The sequence below is a fragment of the Eupeodes corollae genome, chromosome 2 (genome assembly GCF_945859685.1).
Source record: "Eupeodes corollae chromosome 2, idEupCoro1.1, whole genome shotgun sequence".
Taxonomy (NCBI): domain Eukaryota; kingdom Metazoa; phylum Arthropoda; class Insecta; order Diptera; family Syrphidae; genus Eupeodes; species Eupeodes corollae.
Window position 1 is genome coordinate 51,181,454 of NC_079148.1, and position 27,228 is coordinate 51,208,681.

The 27,228-nt window shown below is 35.5% G+C and overlaps 1 protein-coding gene across 5 annotated transcripts in view; it reads right to left on the bottom strand.

The window, feature by feature from the left end:
- The window catches only part of LOC129947505 (neuroglian-like), a 170,438-nt gene that overhangs the window by 11,918 nt on the left and 131,292 nt on the right, over nt 1-27,228 (bottom strand). For all 5 annotated transcript variants that reach the window (XR_008781724.1, XR_008781725.1, XM_056058091.1 and 2 more), the window contains one exon: nt 61-2,874. Coding sequence is in view for 3 of the 5 variants with exons in the window: in XM_056058091.1 (XP_055914066.1) it covers nt 61-2,874 (2,814 nt within the window). In the remaining 2 variants the exon portion in view is untranslated. The remainder of the gene's footprint in view (nt 1-60; nt 2,875-27,228) is intronic.

Sequence of the window (27,228 nt, forward strand, 5' to 3'; positions counted from 1 at the left end):
AAAACAAAACAAAGTTTAGTTTTAGTTTCATGTTTTTTTAAACAAATCCACCAATCTTACTCTTTTCCTTCTCCCATCTTGGTTGTGGCAGCAATAGAAATCCTGTACTTGGTATTTGGCTTGAGCCCTGCTAATTTCGCCCTCGTAATTCGTGGATCATTAATATGTGGATCTCGTTCTTGTCGTTCACCCATATAGTTGCTGCCCTTAAAGTCTTCATAGTAAATTCTGTAGCCAGTTAATTTGCCATTAGGATTCAGTGGTTTCTTCCATGACAACAAGAAAGCGGACGAACCGAGAGGATAAGCTTCGAGACTCTCTATTGGCGATGGAACACCTTCGGGTGTATTAAAATCAATAACTGCACTCGGAGGACCATTGAAGCGGGAATTGTATGCTAAAACTCGAGCGAAGTTCTTTGAATCTGGTTTAAACTGCGTAACTAACGCTTGATTGGAATCGCCCTTAACATGGATTTCCTGCAGTGATTCCTCACCCTCATCATCAGTCCACGTTTGGATCTTGTAGCCCTTGAAGTGACCTCGAATTGATTCGGGACTCACTGGATTCCAACTTAGAATAGCCGATGTACTACTAGTGACCTGAATCATTGAGAAATTCGTTGGTGCTTCCAATGGTCTATCTTCACCCGAATATCCTGTGACTTCTACAGCAGCAACATTGGATTCACCCTTTTGATTGATCGCAACTACCTTAATAAGATATTTAACAAATGTCGGTTGGTCATTAACCACCAAACTCTTTTCGCGCCAGTCGAAAATGTCTTTGTTTTCCCAGCTTGCAGCCGGAATGTCTCTCTTCCAAGAAACTCGGTATTGGAAGTTAGGTGCATTGTGCTCGATTTCAGGCATTGGTGTCCAACTGATCACCAAGTTATTTGGCTCGGTTCCTTGGCCTTCAACATTGTCGGGATTTTTGTAGGGGACATCTGGTTGAGTGGTACAAGAATCACTGTGTTCAGATGGCGTAGAAGGTCCGATTTTATTGAAAGCGATGACTCGGAAGGTATAGTTGGCCCATGGTGTCATTGGAATTGAGTAGCTGAAGTCGGTTGAAGGGACCTTCTCGAAAGCTGCATCCCATGTCTGTGGAGTGAAGGACGTATTGTATTGGATGGTGTAGTGTAGAATTGGCGAACGATTGTCTCCCTGTGGTTGCCAGTTTATTTCAGCTTCTCTGGCCTTACACACAATTCCCACAAGAATAGGAGGATTAGGAACATCTTGAACGATTAAGTTTGCTCTAGCACTGGCCTCATCAAGTTCGGTTCGCGCCACACAGGTGTATTCACCGGAGTCAAGTTCCATAGTCTTGGAGATGGTCAAAGAGTTGTCAGAGGTTTTTACAAATCGAACTTGGTTCTCGAAATCAATGGGCTGGCCATCTTTCCACCATTCGATTTCTAGAGTAAGCGTGTCGTCGTGAGCCTCATTACACCGGAAAGTGGCTGATTGTCCTGCTGCGACTTCATAGTTCTGTGGTTCTTGAGTGATTCGGGTGTGTTCCTTCACAATCAAACTTCCATTTGCTGATTTGCTTCCAAACTTGTTAGCTGCATGACATGTGTATGGACCGGCATCACCGAAACTAATCTGAGATATATGCAGATCACCAGAAGGCTGAATTACGTACCGACCTCCAGTCAATTCTAGTCCATTGCGCATCCACTTGACCTTGGGTTTAGGGGCACCAAATACCCGACATCTCATCGTAACGTTCTTTCCATCAACAGTCGCTTCCTTTCGTGGTGCTTCATTGATCTCTGGGGGCAAAGCAAGAACGTTGACGTAGACATCTTTGTACACATATCCCCATGAGTTGGTTGCGTTACAACCGTAGTTTCCGGTATCACCCTTCACAAGATCACGGATTACAATTCTGTTATTTTCAACGGTTCTACGGGGATTTGGTGGAGCCTGTGAGATCGGTTTACCATTGTGAATCCAAAATATGCTTGGCTCTGGATTACCTGCCGCTTCACACCTAAACTCAACTGTTTCCTCTTCGGCCGCATTCTGGATCTCTGGTTCCACTGTAAAGTATGGAGTAGCCAAGACCTTCAAGTTAATCGAATAAGATTGAGCGTTTCCAACTCCGTTTGATACGTCGCAGGTGTATGAACCAGCATCTTCAAATGCTACATGCCTTATTACCAGTGACTTGCCGTAATGACCCTGCGATATTCGATCGCTCCAGAATATAGGCGCACCGTTTTTCTTCCACACCGTTTGCGGGAGGGGCGTCCCGCCAAATATACAATACATTTCGAGCTTTTTCCCACGCGTTGCTATCTCATCCTTTCGAGAAACATACTGCCTCACAGGTTCGTGTTTGTTTTGCGATGAACTAATTCCGGTCTGCTTTACGTCCAACAACACCCGGTTGCCGACCTTGTATTCGCTTCGGAATACCGATGTCGCCGAACAGGCATAGAAGAAATCATCGGAAGCATCTTCACGCGTCACATTCGAAAACCATAGAGTACCCTCGGGATCCAGGGTCATGCGCGAGTTGTTGATACTTTTAATCGAACCATCAGACTGTTGTATTAACCAATTGACTGTGGGCTTTGGCCAACCATCTGGAGGTTGACACTGCAATGAGAAGGGTTCACCTTCGTTTGCTACTGTTGTCTTAACGGGCTCATCTTTGAAAGCATTTAAATCGGCTTTTCGTACAAATACCGAGTTCGAGGTGGCTGTTCCGAATTCGTTCTCAGCAAAACACTGATACTGTCCCATATCTTCATCTTTCGGTGCAGTGATAACGATTGTACCACGACCTGGCTGTTGTAGCATTCGATCGTCATAACTTTGCCATTCGAATTGTTTGCCGTTTTTAATCCATCGGTATCTAAAAGTAAATTAAAAAAACACAGGGTTGTTATACAAATGTAAAACGAACAGAATAAGAAAATTTTAATAGTTTTCAACATTGACGGTAACAAAAGACCAGTCGAAGCGAAACGTAAAAGAGAACAGAATGTGCAATTTCCAACATTTTTCATTTGTGTATTTTACACGAAAATGGAGCACTTCAATTAAAGATTCCTATCAAATCGATCTGCCCTTAATTTTACCACATGCATTTAATCAAAACGAACAAGAGAATGTTCGATCCGCTTGAACAGCAGAACTGAGTCATTTTACAAATTTACCCTTTTTTAGTTTAGTCGTTTTAATTATGTAAGTGATAATAATTGATTTAAAAGTACGAGTAACTATTCATCATCATCACTCACTGTACTCCGACGATCCTAGGATTGATTATAAAAGCAACAATAAATTCTTCTAATGGCAGCGTCCAGCGACATAATTTTTTTATAATTTGTGATTCATTCCACAGAGAAACAAAGAGAGAGATAGAGAAAGGGAGAAAAAAGGGAGAGAGGGTGAGAAAGACGATGCTAAAGATGAAGCTCGTTCTAAATAGATTGTTTCTAATTGTCTTCTCTGGCATGTTGCGTTCAAAGGGAGTGGTTAAGTTGAGTATTGCTTTACTTTTACTTAAAACAAAATTTACATATAAGAACAATGAACTATAAAGTGACCTGAATCAAATTCCGTGGGATTTAGTATATGATGCTTATTTAAGAATTAAGATTAATTATTGTTCTGTGTGCGGATATTTGCAATCAAGATGATGGAAGATGAAACAAGAAGAATAAGCAATATACATTAAGAAATCGTTGTCTTTATTTCTATATACTTATAGTTGTGGATTGAAATAGAGTTCAATCAAATTTCTTAATTACAGTCTGTGAGAAAGTGAAATCTGGGATAGATATCAATTATGTCGTGATGAACTCTAAAGATGTATGTAAAAGGAAAATGCATACGTCTTCCTATTATTCATGCAGTTAGTACATTTTCAAATAAAAAAACTAATGAATGGACTAAATGAAGTAAAGATGACTGTGTCGCGAAGTGTAAACATACAACAAATTTTCTTTCCAAGTTTTTATCATGTCATTTCTTATGAAACGGAAGTTATCGTTTTTGACGTTTGCAGATTTGTGACGTTGAATTTATAGATATTTTTACAAAATAGTTTAAAAAAGGACTAATTTGTTTTGTCAATTCGGTTTTTAGAGAGACAGTTTTATTTTGAAAAGCCTGCTGTTTTGGCAGCTGTCACCTTAAAATTCCAAGAGTGAGTGTTGGGAAGTCTATTCATTCTGAACATGTCATTATTTAATGCTGTTTTTAAGATAAGGTGTGATTTCATCTTTTTTTCTTGAGGGGAGGAATACTACAGGCTACTTCAATAGAGCATAACCCATTAAAATAACGGTAAAAAAGGATGAGACAAGAAAATTTACGACAGTGTTCAATCGACGTAACTGATATATGTAAGTGACACTCATGGAAAGTGACAAGAGTACTAACAATAGTAGGCAGGATTAAGTTTTCGACCAATTAAATTCTGCTGAATTTGATCCTGTCCATTCTAAAATTTAATAAGCCAGTGAAGATCTACACCCGAAGACAGTTAATCAGTTAAGTGGATAAGTAGTTTCAGATAGGAAATCAATAATAAAAATAAGAAAGACTGTCAGAGACCCAGTAAAACATTTATTTTATGTTTCTCAGACTTCAATCCTCCATACAATACCACTTGTGTTGATCTATTAACATGTGATTTCTAATCCAGCAAAGACGGAATTCGTCAAATCCGAAGGCATGCAATGTCGATAAGAGAGCCTTACGCCAAACTCTTTTAAATGCTTTCTCTAAAATGATTTAAAGAACTGTTCCAGCCTTCGGTGAGCTAAACCAACAGATAACTAGTTCACCAATTGTTACTAATAATTTTGTATGCCCAGACTAAGAAGAATTTTGTGTGGAAGTTAATTCTCAACAAGACTGCTTTACGTACCACACAAGCAACAAAACAATTACAATATTTCAAGAAAAATTTACTGACATTTTTATCTATCGAAAAGGTGTTTAAATTTCGCTACCGGAATATTGTGATTTTACACTTTTAGACTTTTTTTGAAGCCACCTAAAAGATAAGATCTACAGTGTTGAACAAAGAATTAGCACAAAAGCATTTTTCGGTTTAAGATGCTCTATAATAATGAGAAGTAAGAATTTTAAAAAAGTTTTATATTTTGAAATTCTAGGTAGTATCACCCTGTTATTTCTTTCAAATATCCCGTTACGTAGTTATTCTCTTATCATTTCTAAACTCAAACAATGTGTATCATTCAAATTACAGTGGTCATACAATTAGCACATGTTCTAAGATATATTTTTAAATCAAAGTAAAACTTTTTATTTGATGAAAATTGAAATCTTTAAGTAAAAAGTAAGTCGATTTGAGTGTTTTATGCCATAATTTAATAATATTTATTGGTTAGATGGGTCGAAAACAATCGTATCCGGCAGAACTAAGAAAAACCATTATACAAATGAAAAATAACTGTAAAACGATTCAGGAAATCGCTAATGATATGGGACGATCAAGAAAATTGGTTTACAATGCAATAAACTATAATGAAATCAATCATACAACCAACCCTATTCAGAAGAAGCCCCCTCCTTAAAAGACAACACCTGCTGATGATCTTATTATTGCTTTTTATGCCAAAAAAAAACCATTTCTTACATCAAAAGAAATTCAAACCAGAGTAATGGAAGACCATGGCATATCAGTGAGTAGCAGAACTATACGCAGAAGGCTAAATGAAAAGGATTTGATTGGATACGTGGCACAACACAAGCCGCTGGTCTCAAAGAAAAATATTAAAGCAAGACTTGAGTTTGCTCGAAGCTATGGAACTAAACATTTTTCAATTTGAAAAACTGTCTTATGGAGTGACGAGTCAAAATTCAATAGACTCGGATCAGATAGAAAGCGTCATGTTTGGCGACCACCACGGTGGTTATGGTATGGGCATAATTTTCAGGGTTCGATGTGGACAATAAAAATTGTCCACATTTAATATATTTTTATTAGGCAATAATTTTTTGTTAATGAATTTAATTATGTAAATAAATGAAAATTATGTAAATAAAAAAAGCATAATATCTTTTGTTATATATTTTTGAAGTCTTGTGTGCTAATTCTTTGTACAACACTGTATGTCAATGCCCCAAAATCAATTCCAGACCTAAGTTTTCGTACATGAACAATTTCTTGAAAACGATGTGATGCAGCAATCGTAGTCATATTGGCTATTGATATTTTTTGTTAATTGTCAATGGCATACCTTCCTCTTTAGAAGAATAAAATAAATTGATTTCTCTTAAAAAACTCGTTTTTTTAAACATCAAACGGAAATACCTTAAACTTGCATAAAATGTTTTTAAACTCTAAATTATTCATATTCACTACAAAGCAACGTTTACTGTCATTTTTGACATTGACAGATGGCTGATATTTACATTGGCTGCGTTCAATCTCGGACAGTTAGGGTATCCGGATACCTTTTTGTTAGTATTTTAAGTGTAAAATAACAGCTGATCAAAAACAGCTGAGATGTCAAAAAAGTAATCCAAAGGTATCTGACAGAACAGTTGATTCAACAAATGGTTGAATTTCAAAAAACTTAAAAAATTGATTTCAGCCTTTTGTATTTGTTGGTAAATAAAACGATACAAAATGTTAGTTGAAGTTGTATTTGAGGATGTTCTGTACATAATAGACGATGAAGAAGCTATTTGCCTCAAAATTTTAGTAGGTAATTATGATCTTACGAAATTCACAGGTACACAAACCTAGAACCGAATGCTTCAAAGAGGAAATAGGAAACATCATAGTGGAACCGCAGTCAATGCTGAGGATATGGAAGGACCACTTCTGCCAAACTCGTCCGTTTGTGCAGGATGACCATGGAGAATTCACGCTGCTCCATAAAGGTTGGAAACGACATAACAGAACCTTTCGATGTCAAAAAAGGTTTTTTGAAAGAACTGTGCAGAGCTCACACGTCAACACTAGAGGCACTATCTTTTAAAAGTCTGTCCAATTACTGGCATATTTTCTGATGACGTTGACATAATCGGAAGAATTCAGCGTGATGTCAATAGGGCTTTTGTGAGTATTGAGGCAGAGGCGGCAAAAATGGGTTTAACGGTTAATGAGGGCAAAACAAAGTACATGCTGTCGTCTAGAAAGGACATACAACACCGACCGACGTCTTGGTCAAAACGTCACAATCGACAGACGTAACTTTGAGGTAGTCAAGGACTTCGTCTACCTAGGCTCTGCTGTAAACGCAGAAAACAACACCAGCGCTAAGATCAAACGCAGAATAACTCTTGTTAACCGCTGTTTCTTTGGACTAAGAAAGCAATTGAGTGGTAAAGTCCTCTCTCGAGGGACCAAAGTGTTGCTATATAAGACCCTTATCATCCCCGTCCTGCCATAAGGTGCAGAAGCATGGACCATGAAAAAGCGGATGAAAGCACCTTGGGTCGCTTCGAGAGAAAAGTTTTTCGTGTGATCTACGGTCCCGTGTGCATCGAAGGGAAGTGGAGGAGAAGATGGAATGACGAAGACAGAAGGGTAAAAGTCCAACGATTAGATGGCTGGGTCATGTAGAGAAAGTCTTCGAATCCACGCCCACAGGCCAGCGCAGTAAAGGAAGACCGCGAATCAGGTGGCGCGCACAAGTGGAAGGTGACCTCATCCAACTTGGAGCAAAACTGGAGACATCTAGCTAAGGACCGAGCTAGATGGAGAAGTTTGTTGGGTGAGGCCCTAGTTCACACAGGACTGTAGCGCCACCTTAAGTAAGTAGGTAAGTAAGTAATTATGATCTATTTTTTTATTTTAAACTTCAAAATTGACTTATTTTGTTATCGTTTTGTAGATGACCAATTTTATTAAATTGTTACACCTATCAATTCATCATCGTCCGACGACGTATCAGTTGAATTATCCATTAAATGCTTTATCTTACAGCAATTTTGAATTCGAAGCTAAAATGTTTCTCTGCTTTTTGTGAACAGCTGAAAGTTGTTTTTATTTTTAGACAGCTATCTGAATATAGCTATCCAACTCGTTCAACAAGGTTTCTACAAATCCACCTATCCAATACGAGATTGAACGCAGCCATTCAATCAGCATTAAATTTGCATTATTTTATCAATATTAAAATACAAAATTACATTTTTGCTACCGCTTTGAAAAAAAAATATATCTTATTGAATACTTTCAATTTTAAAGAGTGAAAATCCTTGAAATGAAAGTACATATGTATTTCCAATGAAAAATGTTCTCATATCCTTTCTAAGAAAAGGGAAAATGGCTTAAATGAAATTAAAATCAATAAAGACAACGATATAATAATATACATAAAAAGAAGAAAATGTCGGGTTCAGTTGCATTATCCTGCCGGCAAAAGGCGAAATTGGAAATAAACAAGAATTATACTTTTCCAGGAGCAATCTGTTTTCTTACTAACTTCTTCCTTTTCAAAATGAAGAAAAAAGAAAAATTTTATTACACACAATATCAGACTTAAGGTTTGCTCCTTTTCTGCTGTTATTGTTGTTGTTTTTTTGTTTTGCTTTGTTTAACTCACTTAAATCGTTTTCTGTTTTATACATCAGGAATAGAAAGTAAGGAAAAGTCCTTAGGGTTTGTTTTCATCGATTTTATATTCACTTCGGGGGATGCCTATTCTTGCTTTTGCTTAATGGGCAAATATCAAGACAGGGAGCCGGAGGGGAGGTTAAGGGATGGATAGGTACCATCTACTATAAGTACGTGATATGCGAGTGTAAGAGGTGAATATGTATTTGTGTACTGTATACATATTGAAAAGTTTTGGATGTCGACAACAGAAGCACCGCATTCGACATATCCTTTAGTTCTTTAGTCTAAGTCTCCAAGGCATTTTATACATTTGTATATATATCCTAAATATGTACATATATTCTTTTAACTTTCTATATACATATATATGTACATTATATAAAAGCACAGTCGTGTCTGATGTCCTACGAAATTCAAACATTGAATTTATGACTCCACTAAGACTGGATTACAATAGAGAACCTTAAACGAAGGGAAATGGGTGCTGGGAGTTTCCAGAATTCTGATGATGACTCATATCAAACAGCTGTGCAGGAAAAAACTTTTGAAATTTGAGAACTTTGTATGTTGACGACCAACGACGACGACATGCTACCCACATTCATACTTATAAGTCTACAAAACGATAAATGGACATAGGATATGTAGAAAGAATGTATATACAATACAGAACTATGGTGATTTTTGGTTTAATGGTTTTATTTTTGGTTTATGAATCCCCCCGACTAATAACTACATTATGATGACGAATATGCGACTACTAAAAGCATTTGCAGACCATTTATGGTATTTTTTTTGGAATACAGGAATTCAGGACGAAGTGAAATATGTCAAATATTTGATATACACAAACACAAGTATAAGGTTCCTTTTTTTTTCCTGGAAGGACTCTTAGATAGAAGATATTAAATATGCGTTATTGCTTGTCCATTATAGAAATATTATCTTGTTTTTTTTTTGGGGGGGGGGGGGGGAGGTAGGACGTCTAAATATAAGTTTTGACCAATACTAAATATTAAAGACATATTTGCCTTTGTCACAATAATTTAGTATACATAATTCTAATTTCCTATGTAGATAATGACAAGTACAAAATGACAGCTGTCATTAAGCGGCCACTGTCAAACGCAAAATGCAAAACTGATTCTTTTTTATTTTTCAATAACATTTTTCGGTATAAGATAACGAAATTATTTTAAGGACTTTGTTAGAAATTTCCATAGAAAAAACGACGTCTAAATATAAGTTTTGACGAATAATAAATATCAAAGACATATTTGCCTTTGTCACAATAATTTAGAATTGCAATAGATTTTTAAATAAGTTATATTATAACTATAAGAATTTTTTAAGTCTTTAACTTTTAAAACAATTTTTTGATTGAATTCTAATTTTCTATGTAGATAATGACAGGTACATAAGTGACAGCTGTCACTAAGTGGCGACTGTCAAATGGAAAAATGCAAAGCTAAATCTTTTTTATTTTTCAATTGCAATTTTCGGTTGAAGAAAACGGTTGAATAATAACGAAAAAATTTCAAGGACTTAGCGAGAAATTTCCATAGAATAAACGTCTAAATATAAGTTTTGACTTATACTAAATTTAAAGACATATTTGCCTTTGTCACAATAATTTATAATGGTAATAGATTTTTAAATAAGTTATATTATAACTAAAAGCATTCTTAAACTTTTAAAACAATTTTTTTATTGAATTTTAATTTCCTATGTAGATAATGAGAGGTACACGAGTGACAGCTGTCATTAAGCGGCGACTGTCAAATGGGAAAATTGTAAAAATGAATTAATCTTTTATATTTTTTAATAATAATTTTCGGTTGAATTTAACGAAATAATTGCAAAGACAATTTCCACAGAAAAAAATTGTTCTACAAGCAAAAATCTATTACAAATTTGTGACCTAGGCACGTATCTTGTAAAACAAAATCGTCTTAAAAACTGATAGATAGTGCTGAACGTACTTCTTTTTTCTAACAATCTTGTATGTAGTCTCAAATTTTTATAAGAAATACAAGAGAATTAAAAATCGCTTGAGTCTTTGCATTTGTAGTGAGATTCTTTTTTATCTATTAAACCTAATCCAGCCATAAGTTCTGTTACATTTTAAGAGCGCAATGAAAAAAATCTAGTACATTTTATATCATCAAATTTATTTTTTTATTTAGTTTGCAAAATTAGTTTTAAGAAAAAAAAAGTTTTACTCAAAATGGCCGCCTTTAGCCTTAATGCAGGCTTTCAAACGATGTGGCCATTGGTCTATAGCGGCACACACTGTTTCAATGGGTATCGATGGCGCTGCTGTTAACAAAGCAGCTTTTAGGCTATCCAAATTTCGATGGGGAATCTTACAGGCCATGTTCTCCAGTTAGGACAACAAACTGTAATCCAATGGATTTAAATCTGGACTCCCGGACGGCCAATCTGCAGCGGCAATAAAATCTGGAATATTTGTTCTAAGCCAGTCTTGTGTCGTTTTGGCCTTGTGTGCTGGAGCAGAGTTTTGTTTATCTCTTAACATGACCCTCGAGAACATTCTCCTGATACACTTTTGCACCGGTTTTCACGCCTTTTTCACAAAAGTGCAGTAATGTGACACCTTTTTGGGAAACCCTCCACTAAACCAATATGAAGCGGGTGGTGTCCACGCTGAACCCTTGGAACAACTTATTTTGCTTCTTTGGATGATGTCGCATAGATTTTATCATTTTGTTTGTTATAAACTTCTTCTGTTGTAAATATTTTTTCATCCGTAAACAATATATTTGTATGACCATTAACCGCGTGCTAATGCGAAAGCTTTTTGCTTCTTTCAAGTCTTAATTTTTTAAGACTTGGAGTTAAAAGATGTCTTGTTGATCGACGATAGGCTTTCATGTGAAGATCATCTCGGATCAGCCTTAGCATGGATCTGGCGGATTCCTACGAATTCGTCCACGCACGACTTTTACTTTTGCGCTCGTTCGAGCGACGCGTGGACGACTACTTCTTGGTTTCTTTAACGCCCCACTCCATCATTTTCGATCAAAACCTAAAACCAAAGAAGCTTCCATTCTTTACTTATAAGATGACGTGTTTCGAAAAAATAGTTAACGGTACTATTCTTAGTGGAAATTATAAGCAATGCGCTCTTGAAATCGTGTAACAGAACTTATGGCTAGACTAGGTATTCTAGTTTAAAACTTTTTTCATTTTTACTTGTGATTTGCGACACAAAGGAACTATAAGGCAAGTTTTGTAAAAAAAAATGTCGAACTTGAGATTTTAATCAAACATAACATTACGAAGTCTGGTTCCTGATTTGTTTAAAACTAAAAATAGCAGTCGAATCGATAATTCAAATTTCTTAAAGCAAACCGATAGATTTATTTTTGAATTTTCGCTTCAATTTTTGTTTTAAGTTTTGCTTCTTTCAACATAAGAAAATATTTTTGAATTTCTCAAAAGAACCTTTATTTTGTTTTTAAGTTTTCTTAAGAACTTAACAATTTTTTTACTGTAATAATAAATAATTTAATTGTTTTTGATTAAAACAAACAAAAATTGATTATTATTCGAAATTCGACATCTTGAAAATAGGTCATTGTTATTTTACAAAATTGAAATGCAAAACGTCTAATAACAAGTTTTTAAAAACTGCATACCAAAAGTATTTTAAAACTAAAATGAAAAAAATGTATGAAACATTTTTTGCAGGTACATTTTAAGTTAAATACAGGAAATAGTTTTGGATGGGCTTTTTGGATACATGAGCGAGTTCATGTGACCAAGTCCTGCAATTTCGTTCATTTTCATTTTTGATTATTGACAACTATTTTCATTTTTCTCAATCTACTTCGCTTTTTTTTTTAAATCTACTTCCAGTGGTAGACGCTCAGGTCTTCTACTACAAAATGAACAGCGAACAAAATATCATTCTCCTTATTTTATTAGATGCCCTCTGGTGGAATTATGGTGTTGGGATATGTTTATTTATTTCATGAGGCTCACTTGAGTATTTGTGTCTATAGTTGAAATAAATTCAGTACTAGAATTTTATCTGCTCACAAGTATAAATTTTTTCAATAAGAGGTTTTCTTTTTGCCCGCTATTTGGGCAGTTGTCACTTTTGAAGCTGTCATTTGCTGCCATTGAAAAAGAAACGATGCACATTTTCCCAACGCATTTTATTCATTAAAATTCCAACCAGGCAACAGCATAATCGCAATTTATGAAGAATAATGTCCTGGCCTTATAATTTTTTGGAAATGTGGGGGCAATTGTCGCCGAGATCTTGTGATGCGACAAATATTTTATATTTTTAGATCTACTAAGGACCTTAAAGATTAAGAGTAAGTGAAGTTATAGAGGGAATATGCGAATTCGTCATGGAAAATTTCATCAAAATGATTTTGTGCTACGATATGGAAAGAAAGCCATGACAGTTTCAAACTTTGGCAGTCAGGATCCATAGAAATGAAAAATCTATGTGCAGTTTCAAAATATACATCAATTAAAATCTTTGCAACCGGTCTAATAATACATAAGCAGCATATTTGCCTTTGTCACAATAATTTAGAATTGTAATAGATTTTTAAATAAGTTATATTATAAGAATTCTTTAGGTCTTAAACTTTTAAAACAATTTTTTGATTGAATTCTAATTTCCTATGTAGATAATGACAGATACACAAGTGACAGCTGTTATTAAGCGGCGACTGTCAAATGGAAAAATGCAAAGCTAAATTTTTTTTATTTTTCAATTGCATTTTTCGGTTGAAGATAACGAAATAATTTCAAGGATTTTGTTAGAAATTTCCATTGAAAAAATGTTCTACAAGCAAAAATCTATTACAATTTTGAGTGTGAGACCTAGGCACGTATCTTGTAAAACAAAATTATCTTAAAAAACTGATAGACAAAGCATTATTCAAAAACGACTGGCAGCCAACTGTTGTCTTAGTCTTCAAATGCATGCACAAAATCTCTAATCAAAAAGGAAAAGTAATCGCGAGTTCTTCTACTACAAAATGTACAACAAACAAAACGCAATCTCAGGAGAATTCTTCTTATTTTATTAGATGCCCTCTGGCGAATTTAAGTTGTTTCGATATGTTTACTTATTTCATGAGGCTAACTTGAGTATTTGTGCCAATAGTTGAAATAAATTCAGTACTAGAATTTTATCTGCTCACAAGTATAATTTCTTCCAATAAGAGCTTTCCTTTTTGCCTGCTATTTGGGCAGCTGTCACTTTTGAAGCTGTCATTTGCCGCCATTGAAAAAGAAACGATGCACATTTTACAAACGAATTTTATTTATTAAATCGCAATTTGTGAAGAATAATGTCCTGCCCTTGTGATTTTTTTTGGAAATGTGAAGGCAATTCATGCCGAGGTCTTATGTTCGACACATGAAATACACGATTTATTCCTTATATTTTCAGGTCTACTAAAGACCTTAAAGATTTAGAGTAAGTGAAGTTATAGCGGGAATATGCGAGTTCGTAATGGAAAATTTCAGCAAAAGGATTTTGTGCTACGATATGGAAAGAAAGCCATGACAGTTTCAAACTTTGGCAGTCCACAGAAATGAAAAATCTACGTGCAGTTTCAAAATACATAAGCAGCTTGGGAACAATTAATATATTCACCATAATTCAAGATTTCACTTATCCGAAAGCCTTGGCTATATGGATTTTTGTTCAAGGTATATTTTACGTTGATGATTTATATTAAATTAGTTTGCAAACCTAATTTTTTGAGATGACTTATGTTGTTTAAAAAAACAACTAAATAAATAAATTAGGTGGCGTTTGAGAACCAGGGCATAGTGACTGACAACTCTCAACCATTCCTGTGTACGAGTACTGTTGTCAGGGTTGGAAGGGACCTACAGTTTTAAGTCGAATCCGAACGGCAAATTTGAAAAGGCACTTTTCAAGACAAGAATTACTCTTGGAGAATTTGTCAATTCCTCGCAAGAGGCAGTACCCGTGAAAAAACCATAGGTGGCATAGGCAGGGATCGAACCCTAGACCTCTCGCACGACAGTCCATCGCAGTCACCATCATGCCACGGGTACTACTTAAAAAAAAACAACTATAGAACTAAAAAAGTGTTTCAGAATCATCATAATTTGTTAAAATCCAAAATAGAAACTAAAAAAAGCTACACCTGCATTTTTCGTTAATACAATCCTCGAATACTTCTACCATAACGGTTCTTGTTTTGTTTATTTTAGCACAAAATTGATTGGAATCATAGAATCATTCTCTCAAGCTGAACACCACCATCGCCATTGCGCTACCACTAAACCGACCGACTCACCGCCTAGAGGCCTGAGGTTAATTCCAACATCTAATCCAAACGTTCCGCATCCTAGGTTATGAAGGTTCCCATTACTCATTACTTCAAACCATCACCATGCGGGTATTTACTTACAGCACTCAACCGACCGACCGTACAGACGCACGACCAAAGAAATGAAGCAGACCATTTTCTATGGCTAAGGCTATGATGATGATGATGGTGATGATGATGATGACTGCCTACGGTGGTAATTCAACGCCATTTCAATTCATTTACCGACAACTACACCAAACGAAGGACACAAGGATACTATCTGTACCTGTGCCTATACTATAACTATATCTACTTTATATATGTGTAGGTGTGTATTTTAAAAAGGGTACAAGGATTTAATTTTATGGATCGCTGAACGAAGACGGGAGCATTGAACTAATGACATCAAATTGAATATTCTCTTGTGTCTATATATTTTATGTACATTTATGTACATATATGCAAAATATATAAGTACTTTTCAGTATTTGTTTCCTATATATATGGATATATGTAGATATGCAAATATGTATTGTGATAGAATCAACGGAGAAGCACGTAAAAAGGATATAATATCTAAGTAGGTATACAAACAAATTTAAGAAAAAGTTGTTATATTTACCAACCAACATCGTAAACAGCATACATACATACATACATATATTTTATAAATTGAATTTTAAGTGACTTAGTTTTGAATCTCCACATTTACCGGGTTTTGTATACTTTTTTCTTATTACAAGTGAGGGGATTCTAGTTCTGTTGTATCTTATTTTGTGGACAAACTTTTTAAAGGAGGTATTTTAATACAGTTTTGTTTATTTTAAGTAAAAAAAGACTAGAACAATATTTATTTTGGAAAGGATATTCCAATAGAAACAAGTTATATCGACAATTCATGGCATAAATTGTAATGTCTCTGACTTTAATAAATAAACGGTGATTTTTTAAGAGCTTGAGAACTTTTTTAAAAAAAAAAAACGCATAAAATTTGCAAAATCTCATCGCTTCTTTATTTGAAACGTTAGATTGGTCCATGACATTTACTTTTTGAAGATAATTTCATTTAAATGTTGACCGCGGCTGCGTCTTAGGTGGTCCATTCGGAAAGTCCAATTTTGGGTAACTTTTTCGAGCATTTCGGCCGGAATAGCCCGAATTTCTTCGGAAATGTTGTCTTCCAAAGCTGGAATAGTTGCTGGCTTATTTGTGTAGACTTTAGACTTGACGCAGCCCCACAAAAAATAGTCTAAAGGCGTCAAATCGCATGATCTTGGTGGCCAACTTACCGGTCCATTCCTTGAGATGAATTGTTCTCCGAAGTTTTCCCTCAAAATGGCCATAGAATCGCGAGCTGTGTGGCATGTAGCGCCATCTTGTTGAAACCACATGTCAACCAATTTCAGTTCTTCCATTTTTGGCAACAAAAAGTTTGTTAGCATTGAACGATAGCGATCGCCATTCATCGTAACGTTGCGTCCAACAGCATCTTTGAAAAAATACGGTCCAATGATTCCACCAGCGCAGCGGGATTGTAAGAGATACCCAACATCTCTGCATGAACTCCTATAGGCCAATGTCCGGTACAAACCTCAACAATCCTGGCTATGTCTTACATTGGGCTGCATAGAAGATAGTTTTTACGGGTTTTATTATAGGTGGGCCATATCTTCCTAGATATAATGTAGTTGGGTAAAATGCTCCACCTTCGGTTTGATTCAGTTTGGTAGATAGAAAAGATTTTACCCTTCATAGCACCAAGAGGAATGTTAACCATTTCCGCAAGTGAGCTATGAAGGGCCGATCCTTGCCTGGCTAGCTCGTCAGCCCGTTCATTTCCCACGATACCACTATGGCCCGGAACCAAGATCAGGGTGACACCGAGGTTAATATTCAGGTTCCCAAGCTCATCGCGACATTGCTGTACCAATTTAGATGAGGATGTGGACGAGTTAATGGCTTTGACAGTTCAATGACTGTCTGTGAAGATAGCCGCATTTCGGTTTTGGTTTGGGCTTTGTTTAAGTATCTTACATGCCTCCCTTATTGCCAGAAGTTCAGCCTGAAAAACGCTAGCAAAGTCAGGAAGCCTAAAGGATTTAGCTACATTTAGGGACTCAGAAAAGATCCCAGAACCAACTCCGCACTCCATCTTTGAGCCGTAAGTAAAGATGGTTGTTTCGGAAACCGACACGATGTCATCCTCCCAATCTTCTCTGGATGGGAAAATAACCTTAAAACCCTTACTAAGGCTCAAAGTAAGAGTGCAGTAGTCAGTGTCTACCGAGATAATATCTGAGGGAATCAATTTCGTTGTGTTGCTGTGACCATAAGGTTTTGACAACCAGCTGTTTGATTCCTTCAGCCTAATAGCTCTGCAGGAAACTATGTATTTAATAAAAAGGTCGATTGGTAGAAGATCCAAAATAACGTTTAAGGTGTCCGTTGGGCAATTACGCATGGCCCCTGTGGTGCCCACGCAAGCTGTTCTCTGAACCTTCTTTAGCTTATTAATGTTATAGGCTTTGCTAAGAGCAGGCCACCACACAATCGAACCATATGTTAAGATAGGGCGTACTACGGCTGTGTACGTCCATAAAATCATCTTCGACTGAAGTCCCCACTTTTTGAGGCCTTCCCGTACTTCAATATTTAGTTTCTAGTTTAGTTTAGGGTCGAGTATAACTTCCAAATATTTTGCACTGGAAGACAATGATAGAATTTGACCGTTGAGTCGAGGTAGCGCGAAGGGCGGTACTTTAGTTTTGGTGGTAAAGAGCAACAGTTCAGTTTTACTTTGATTAACTCCTAGTTCACAACTAGTGGCCCAGTTGCTAACTTTCTTCAAAGCTGACTCCGTGATTTCACTAATCACAGAGGTGTACTTTCCTGACACCAATAGCACCAAATCATCCGAGTAGGCTACCACCTTCACTCCACATCTCTCTAATTTAACGAGAATTGTATCCATGACCAGAAGCCATAGAAGAGGCGAAAGAACACCACCCTGGGGTGTTCCCCTACTCACGTGTTTTGTTGCAATTGTATTGCCTAGAGAGGCTCGAATCTTCCTACCACTGAGCATGGAAATAATCCATTCTCGAATGAAGTCTTCTACACCGAACTAAACGAGCGATTCAATGGATTCTGTATGGACGTTGTTAAAAGCACCTTCTATGTCTAGGAAAGTGGCAAGAGTAAATTCTTTATAATGGATTGTTTGTTCTACAGTACGCACTACCTCATGGAGGGCAATCTCCGTAGATTTTCCCTTAAGATAAGCATGCTGAGAGCATCCCAACTAGGATTTCTCTAATATGGTAATCAAGAATGCTCTCCAAGCACAAAAGATGTTAAGCTTATTGGTCTGAAATCCTTCGCGGATTCGTTACCTCAGTTTTTCTTTTACTTTTCACGAAATTCCAGAAGTTTTTTGTGGTCTGTTTCAATTCATTTTCAATTTTTATAATACAGTCAGAGTATAGAATATTGAAGTAGTCAATGAAAATATTTTTAAGTTCGGAGTAAATCCTGAAGTCTTCTTCTGCTCTAGTTTTACTAAATTTTAGCCATGCTTCATTTCTTTTATTTTTTAAGTTTTTTAATTGAGTGTCAAACCATTGTGGAGTTTTAGATTTATTGCGAGATTACCGTAATGGCGTAGTTTTGTCGGAAAAATATTAGGTCCAAATACTTGTTGTATTGATTGGCAACCCCATTAAATGGAACAAGTCCACAAGAAGCTAAACCATCAATAATTGTGAATTCATTGGTGCTCGTTGGACTTATAGGTGTAAAGTAGTTGAAATCTGATGATTTTGTCCAGTTGAGGTTCGGAAGATTGAAATCACCTATGATCAGCAGTTCATCATTAGGCTCCATTTGGTCGTGGATTTTCTCAGTATGTAATTTTCATGGACAAAACTGGTAGATCTTGGAGGTATGTATACTGAGATGATGAAGAGATAACCTGTTGCCAATTTGATTTTAATACATGCCTCTTCGATAATAAAGCATTATCCGGGTCTCTTGAAAAGGGTTAAAGGATGACTACTTTATATGATTATTTTGTTTATTCTCAAATTCGTGTATTATGATCCCTTTTGGCCAAAGCGATGTTGAGTTTAGAAGGTGGAAGATTGAGTCTGGAACTCTTATCATAAAAGATGCATATTTCGAGTGGTTTCGATGAATCATTTTCTCCACTTTTAATAGCGACGTATCAGTCTTGTTCGAAATAAAGTTCTATTGTATCTTATTTTGTGGACAAACTTTTTAAAGGAGTTTTGTTTATTTTAAGTAAAAAAAGACTAGAACAATATTTATTTTGGAAAGGATATTCCAACAGAAACAAGTTATTTCGACAATTCATGGCAGAAATTGTAATTTCTCTGACTTTAATAAATATATGTAACAGTTGTACACTCAGGCGTATACTTACTTCTTTTTAAAGATAAATGTTATTCTGTTTGTATATGAGTTAGCTTTGATTTAGGCTTATTCTTAAAGGAAACCTCATGCTTCCTTCATTAGGGGACGTATAATAAGGTCAAATTTTGCGAACAAATAAGTTGTCAATTGATTGAATACCCATTATTGACATTGTAGGAAAGAAGTAAAACTATTTCAGAGTTTCCATATTTTATATTAATAGGAAATACCGACACATTTGGTCCCATAAATGTTTCTGTACGCTTACATTTTTCGTGCAACTAAACATTTAAGGAGTGTGGTGGGGTGCGGTTATATGGCGAACTGTTTCCATTGAAAATTGTTGGCTTTAAATTGTAAGATGATCTGATATGACGGTAAAATATTACTTATGTACATATTAAAGTATAAAAGTATACGAGTGGGGGTATAATCAAGCATTTCCAACCCCTCTCAATAGTTTACAAAAAAAATATACAAAAGACGTGACGTGACAACGACGAGTTATTTTTTGTTTCCTAAGTAGAACAATTTTTTTATGAGAACTAAAAGACAGTAAAAAATATGACATAAAATCACGTCACACTTTCGCCTTGTTTACTCGGCGACGCAGGTAAATAAGACTATAAGGGTAAAAAAGCGACATTAAAAAACATTAGCTTTGGAATGTATTTTAATTAGGACTACGAGAAATGTATAATTTTACTCAAAACTTAGAAGAAATACGTTTTCAGTGTAAGATTAAGTAATAATAACACTGTTCAACTAGGTTGGATATCAAATTACACTTTTTCTGTAGTAAATGAGCAGAATTTTGAGATCTCGCTTGTGGAATTGGAAGCTACGCTCTCAAAAATGAAAAACAATAAAACACCAGGTACGGACGAACGGTATACCAATGGAATTCTACAAAAACAGCACTTTTGAATTTAAAAAGATTGTACAACGACGCTATCGCTCCACCTAGTTTCAAGAAATCTGTTATTTTTGAAATGTTTAAGAAAGGTGATGCGGTATTAAATACAATTCGAAAAATTCTTTCAGCCATTCTGAATGGAAGACTTATTAAATGGATTGAAAGTAGTAATCGTTTGAGTATTTTTCAAGCCGGTTTAAGGCTAGGTTATTCTACAATGGACCATGTTTTCGCTATCTCCAGTATCGCTAGAAAATTTATTGAACGGAAGAAGAAACTATACACTTGCTTTGTTGATTTTAAAGCTGCTTTTGACAAAGTCAACAGACAGGCTTTAATTGAAGTTATGATTTTTCGAATAGTTTCGAAACATTAGCCGGTGTGCCGCAAGGTTGTATTTTGAGCCCTTTACTGTTTTCTCTTGTGATCATCTTCCAGGTGGAGTCTCTTTTGGTAACAGCATTGTCAAAGTTTTATCATATGCCGACGATTTGGTTATGTTTGCCGACAATCCGGTTTCGCTACAGATGCAAATTAACCAACTTTGCTTATTTTGTGAGACTTAGGGTCTGCAAATAAATGTACAAAAAATAAAAAGTATGATTTTTGAAGGAAGGCAAACAAGAAGACGCTCTGATGAAAAGTGGTCGCTCAATAACACCGTTATCGAAATAGTCCAGGAATTTAAATACTTGGGTGTTCTTCTTACCCACAATTTAGACTTCGCTAAACATGCTAAAATAAAGAAGCCAAGTTGGCATTAAATTTGATGTGTCCTAAGTTCTTCTCCAACTTCAACATTGATCTGGTATCTAAATATAAAGTGCAACAATAAATTCAAGTTTTCGGTTTTTTGAATCTAGATGCTTTCGAGAGAATGCAAAGCTTGTTTCATTTGCCTAACTCAACTCCAAATCTCGCCATTTACGTAGTGTCAGGCATCACCCCTATTTATATAAAAAATAAATTTAAAGGCTATTGCGGGTTTTATTGTTCAGGTGATGAAAAGAAGTGAACTGTGCCTTCAGAAAATAATTTAAAAAAAATTGCTGCAATCGAATGCATCTCTGTTTAAAGACTGGACAACTCGCAATACCAACAGAATCTTCCCTCAACCTTTCGGAAACCAATGTTGACGACTGGCAAGCGTATTTCGCAGGTCTTATTGCTAAGTTTGACCAAAAGTTGTATGTAAAAAATCTTTTAAGTGCAACTTTCTCAGCATCTAGAAACGTTTATAGAAACTTAAATCATCAATTGAATTCAGACATGAACTACTTCAGAAATGATTACTCAGTTGCTCAGAAAAGTATTATTATTAAAGCCAGAGTCGTAATCTTAAACTTAAACTTTATACCACACCGAAGTGATTTGCCGCAGCTATGTGATTTGTGCAACACAAGAGAAATCGAAAATATCTACCACTTTTTAGCTATTTGCCCAATTTTACAAGAAATTCGTAATTACACTTTCGGAAAAGTATTTTAACAATGCATTTTACGAAATCCTAAATGGAGCACTAAGTCGGTTAAACGTATTCAAATTCTGTCAACAAGCTCTTAACTACCGGAACAGTTTCACTTATTAAATTAATTTTTAGCCTATCACGAAAAAGTTATATCAATATTTTGTTAAGAACTTCATTGTGTTTTAACCTAGACTTAAAACAGCGTATTATCAAATTATTTTAAATTTTTAGAGATCTAATTACGAGGTGTGTTCAAAAAGTACCCGAAATTTTCGTTATTTTCAAAAAATATTTATTTATTCGTTTACATCAATATGGTCCCCTCCAAAGTAGACCCCGTCCCCCCCCCCCCTCCCCTTAGATATAATACACTTATGCCAGCGTTTTTTCCAATCTTCGAAGCACTCTCGATATTCACTTTATCATATGTCCTTGAGCATGCTCAGCGATTCGGCCTTTACTTCTTCGATCGAGGAAAAACACGCTCATTTCATGGGTCTCTTCAACTTTAGAAAAACATATCTAGTATCACACGAAGCCATATCTAGTGAATATGGAGGTTGGGGCATAACTACCGTATTGTTTTTGGCCAACAAATTACGAATAAGCAACGACGAGTGAGCAGGTGTATTACCGTGGTGCAAAAGCCACGAATTGTTTTTCTATAAATCTAAGCGTTTTTTTCTCGGATTGCTTCACGCAAACGTCGCATAACTTCAAGGTAATTCTCCCTATTAACCGTACGACTATGTGGTACGATCTCTTGATGCACTATGCCATTATAATCGAAAAAAAAACAGTAAGAAAAAACTTCACATTTGATCGAACTTGACGTGCTTTTTTCGTTGGTGACGTTGGATGCTTCCAGGTGGACGATTGTGCTTTGGTTTCGATATCATAACAGTTCTCCCATGTTTCATCGATCATCAATTTAAAAATTCCGGGTACTTTTTGAACACACCTCGTATAAAGGTTTTTTTTGGCTCGGGTAGATTTTGGCGTCCCATGGCGGCCATTTTGTTTTGTTGACATCTGTCAAATCTTTTTTTGATTTTTCAGTTCTTTATGTCAAATTAGTACCCGTGGCATGATGGTTTGTGCGTCGGACTGTCATGCAAAGGGTCTTGGGTTCAATCCCTGCCTGTGCCTACTTAATTAAAAAAAATAATTTTCGCGGGTACTGCCTCTTGCGAGGAATTGACAAATCCTTCAAGAGTAATTCTTGTTATGAAAAAGTGCTTTCTCAAACTAGCCGTTCGGATTCGGCCTAAAATTGTAGGTCCCTTCCATTCCTGACAACAGTACTCGCACACAGGAATTGTTGAGAGTTGTAAGTCACTAGGCCCTGGTTCACAACGGACTGTTGCGCCACACCATTTGATTTGATGTCAAATTATCATGGCATTTTACACGTCTCTTCAACGTTTGGTGGACAAATTTGAGATGACCAGACCGGCCGATAACGCCCGTACGTTCAAGGAACGCAAGATCGGCCTGAAAACATCGCCGCGTCCGTGAAAGTGAACAGCAGAACCCGAGGCAGTCTATTCCTCGCCGTCTTAACTTGTCGGGACTTAAGCCTACACCCATACCAAATCCAACTGACCCAGGAGTTCAAAATTCATGAGGATAGGCAACGCCGCCGTTTGTTCGCTTACTGGGCTTCGAATCTTTTGGAAGAGGAGAGGTAATTTCGGCAGAAAAAATCATCTTTAGTGACGAAGCGAATTTTTGGGTAAATATCTGTGTTACGAGCAAAATTGCCGTATATGGGACTGCACCAACCCACGCGAGGTTCACCAGGTGATAAAGCATCCTCAAAAAGTTACCGTTTGGTGTATATTTTCGGCCGGCAGCGTCATTAGTCCGTACTTTATTTTTAAATGATGTTAGTAAGGCGGTCACCGTCAACAGCGAGCGCTACATAACGATGATGACTAATTTCTTTTGGCCAAAATTGAACCATATGGACCTAGACGACATGTGGTTCCAGCAGACGACATGTGGTTCCAGCAGGACCCGCCCTTATTGAAAAACTCTATACTTTAAAAGCTTGATCTAATATAAAAATTGTAAGGTGACATTCCAATTTAGGACAACAAATTCTTTTGAAAAAGTATTATTTATTATTATATAATCATAAGAAATTAAAAAAAAAAATAAGGTGACACAACCTAATTTGACAGTTTTAAATTTCTATCACTTGAAAGATTTCTGTATTCTTAAAAATTATAAACAAAAATTCACATACAAATGTTTTCGTTTTTGCTGTCAAAACACTGAAAATGGACTTTTATATAATTCGATTTGAAAAGTATTTTCCATCATCAATCAAAAAGGAACGAAAGAAATGCAAAGCGGATTTGATTTCTGTTAATTTTTCATACTGCTGACTGATAAAAATGTCCGAAATTTAAGCTGGTCAAATGTATTAATATTTTTACAGAAATGTCATTGTCAGACAAGGCGACGTTCAGATGGCGTTGTTGGGGATAACTGACATTTCCTGTCAATTGTTTCATTGCCATATAATATACTTTCTACTGTTGCGTTATAAATGAACGCAACAATTTCTTTAAACATTTAATTTTAATTAAAGTAAAAAAAAAATGATGCATTTTGCATCCACTTGCACACTTGTTTTTTTGTTTACAATTTTCGATCTGACAACTGTCATTTTCGTGAGGAAAAAAATACCAAGTCTCGTTTCAGGTTTCAAATAAGGATGGTTTCAATGGAAGTGAAACCAAACCAAATGGACGGTCTGGTCCAGACGTAAAGTTTCATGAGAAGTCACTCCAAGTGGAGAATGGCCTACGGCCCAACTTTAACTCTTTAGAAAACTTTTTTTTGTAAATTTATATTCTTTAATTATTAATTTAATTAATTAATTTAATTATTTTGTTCATGTTGTTAATCATTTCTAACGTCAAGCATATTAAAAAAAAATGAAAGAAGAATTGTAATACAAAAAAAAAAGATTTCATAAATTTTTGGACGATTAAGTTTCGGGAAACTTAGTTCGGGGTTTAATTAACAGATACCAATTTGTAATTATCTTTTTTCTTTCGAGCGGTTGTTTTGAAGATAAAGTTAAATTTAAAGTTAAAGTAAAGATTTTTCTCGATCTTAAATTTCATAGTCATTGTTCGATATCAAGGTAGAAAGTGGGGCTGGCTGAATGCAGCTCCTGGAATCGTCGTGACCTGGAACTGAATCCAGCGGGCGGCGAATTCCAGGATGACTTGCATTTAGCTGTGAGAGAAGAGCGAGTAAGCGGGATCGCGAGAATTTCATCACAAGTTGAGATCAACATGCCGATCTCCGATTGGCTGTTGATGATGTGATTGAAATCCGCCACTCCATATTGGCTGAAAGCTAAAATGGCGGGAGAGGTAAAGAAGAGATAGGACAGATCTTGAGATCTGGCCGTCAATTCTTGTCAAACTTTCAAGGAGTGCAGATAACAAAATTTTTTTTGAGAAATTCGAACAAAGAGTGTGAAAAAAAAGAGATTGAGAAAAATTACAAAAAAAAAGTGTCGGGACTGAGGAAAAATAAAGAAGGAAAAGGAAGTTAGTTGAGAATAAGTTGCTAGTTTGGGATTTTCAAAAAAAAAAGATAAGTACAAATTTCATTGGTTCTGTATAATATCGTTTTGACAATTCATTTTTTTTTATTCTTTTTTAATCCCCAATTTATTGATGGGAATTTAGACCTTAACGGTCCATAATTTATGAAATCTTTTGTTTAATTGTTGGAAAAGATCCTGAGTTTTCATCCTGCTTTTGCAAGGTTTCTCAGGCCTATTTAACTTAATAAACATATCTTAAAAAGATTTCCATTTTGTTCTTTCTTTTGTTTCTATCGTGGTTTTATTATTGTGTTGGTTTTTTTTTCTTCTTAAAGGTTTGCAATTTCCTTTTTTTTTTATTTCAGAGAAAAAAATTGCTGGCGCCCCTTTTCTTACTTAACGTAAGAACGCCCCTGTGGTAAATTTTTAATCAAACAATAATTTTGATATCAACGTGATATCATATCCATACGCAACTTTATCAATCGATTCATCGATTGATTGTTAATTGCTGAACCCACCCCTTTCTGAGCTCGTCGTGGTGGCAGCACTTAAATTGCTGCCTGTTGCAATTTTTGCCTCGTCGCTTATTCGCCGCTGTTGTTTGACAGCTCGATATAATTCTTTTAATTCGATTCTTGTTTTTGATCGCGGTCGATTTGTTTAATTTTATTTTCATTTAATTTCTTTTTTTTTTGTTTAATATTCGGCAAAATAAATTGCAACACTACGTGAAAGAAAAATGGAAACAGCAACCATTCGAACTTATCTGAGTGTTATTGAAGGAACAGGCAATTTTTGATTGAATGATATTGTAAGATCTGACAGTTGTCAAAATGTAGCTTTGACTGACATTTCCTGACAATTGTTTCATAGCCATATAATATATTTTCTTCGTGAAAGAAAAATGGAAACAGCAACCATTCTAACTTTTCTGAATGTTATTGAAGGAACAGGCAATTTTTGATTGATGGTATTGTAAGATCTGACAGTTGTCAAAATGTAGCTTTGGATCAATGTTAAGCAGTAAAACCGCTGTAGAAATTGTTGTTGTCCGCCTGTTTATGAAAAAGTTTTATAAAAACATGATTTAAGAAATTAAAAATCAAGGCATAAAACATTTTTGTTATTTTAATTATGTTTCTAATATTCTATGACCCTCCCATAAACATAACAAAGCGAGACAGACCCCCAAAAGCTTTAGCAAAAAAAAAATGATTTAATGATTATTTTACTTCCCTATAAAATAAACCGTATTTGGTGAGTGGTGACATAAACTTTTTTCGATGTTGAAAAAAAAAAAATGTTAAGAAAATCTGACGTCATGTCGGGCTTTATTTATGTGTCAGTATTCCTTCAGTCATCCAAAAAGTAGAATAAAATTATGTTTCATAATTCATTTTCTTAGGAAAAATACCTACACACATAAAAAAGTATAATATAAGAAATCTTGATGTAATTATTAATCCCTTAATTACACTCATTTTTATATATGTATGAATACCTAGTCAAAGGCAATTATGAGCTTTAATTATTAATTATACCTCTTCTAGATATTTAACATGCAATGTTCAAATTTAAGGGGATAGAAAGAAAAATTAGAGAAATAATTAGACGACTAATACGCCGCCGCCGCCGACAGGCCGCCTCCGCCAAAGACATTAACCTTTAACTTAACTAAACATAGCCATTTGTCAAATCTCTTAAGTGCGTCACGAAGCTAATTTAGGAATTTAGGAAGCTCAAATTTGCCTGAATTGCATTTTGGATGCGGTCAAGTCAATTGATGTCAGATATCAGTCTTTACACATTGTAAAAATGTAGAGGTTTATTCGACTTCTATATAAAGAAAAATGTCCCTTGATGACAAAGACGACGACAACGACGTAATAAGTTTTTATTTTTCCTTTGTTGTTAAGTCCTTTCA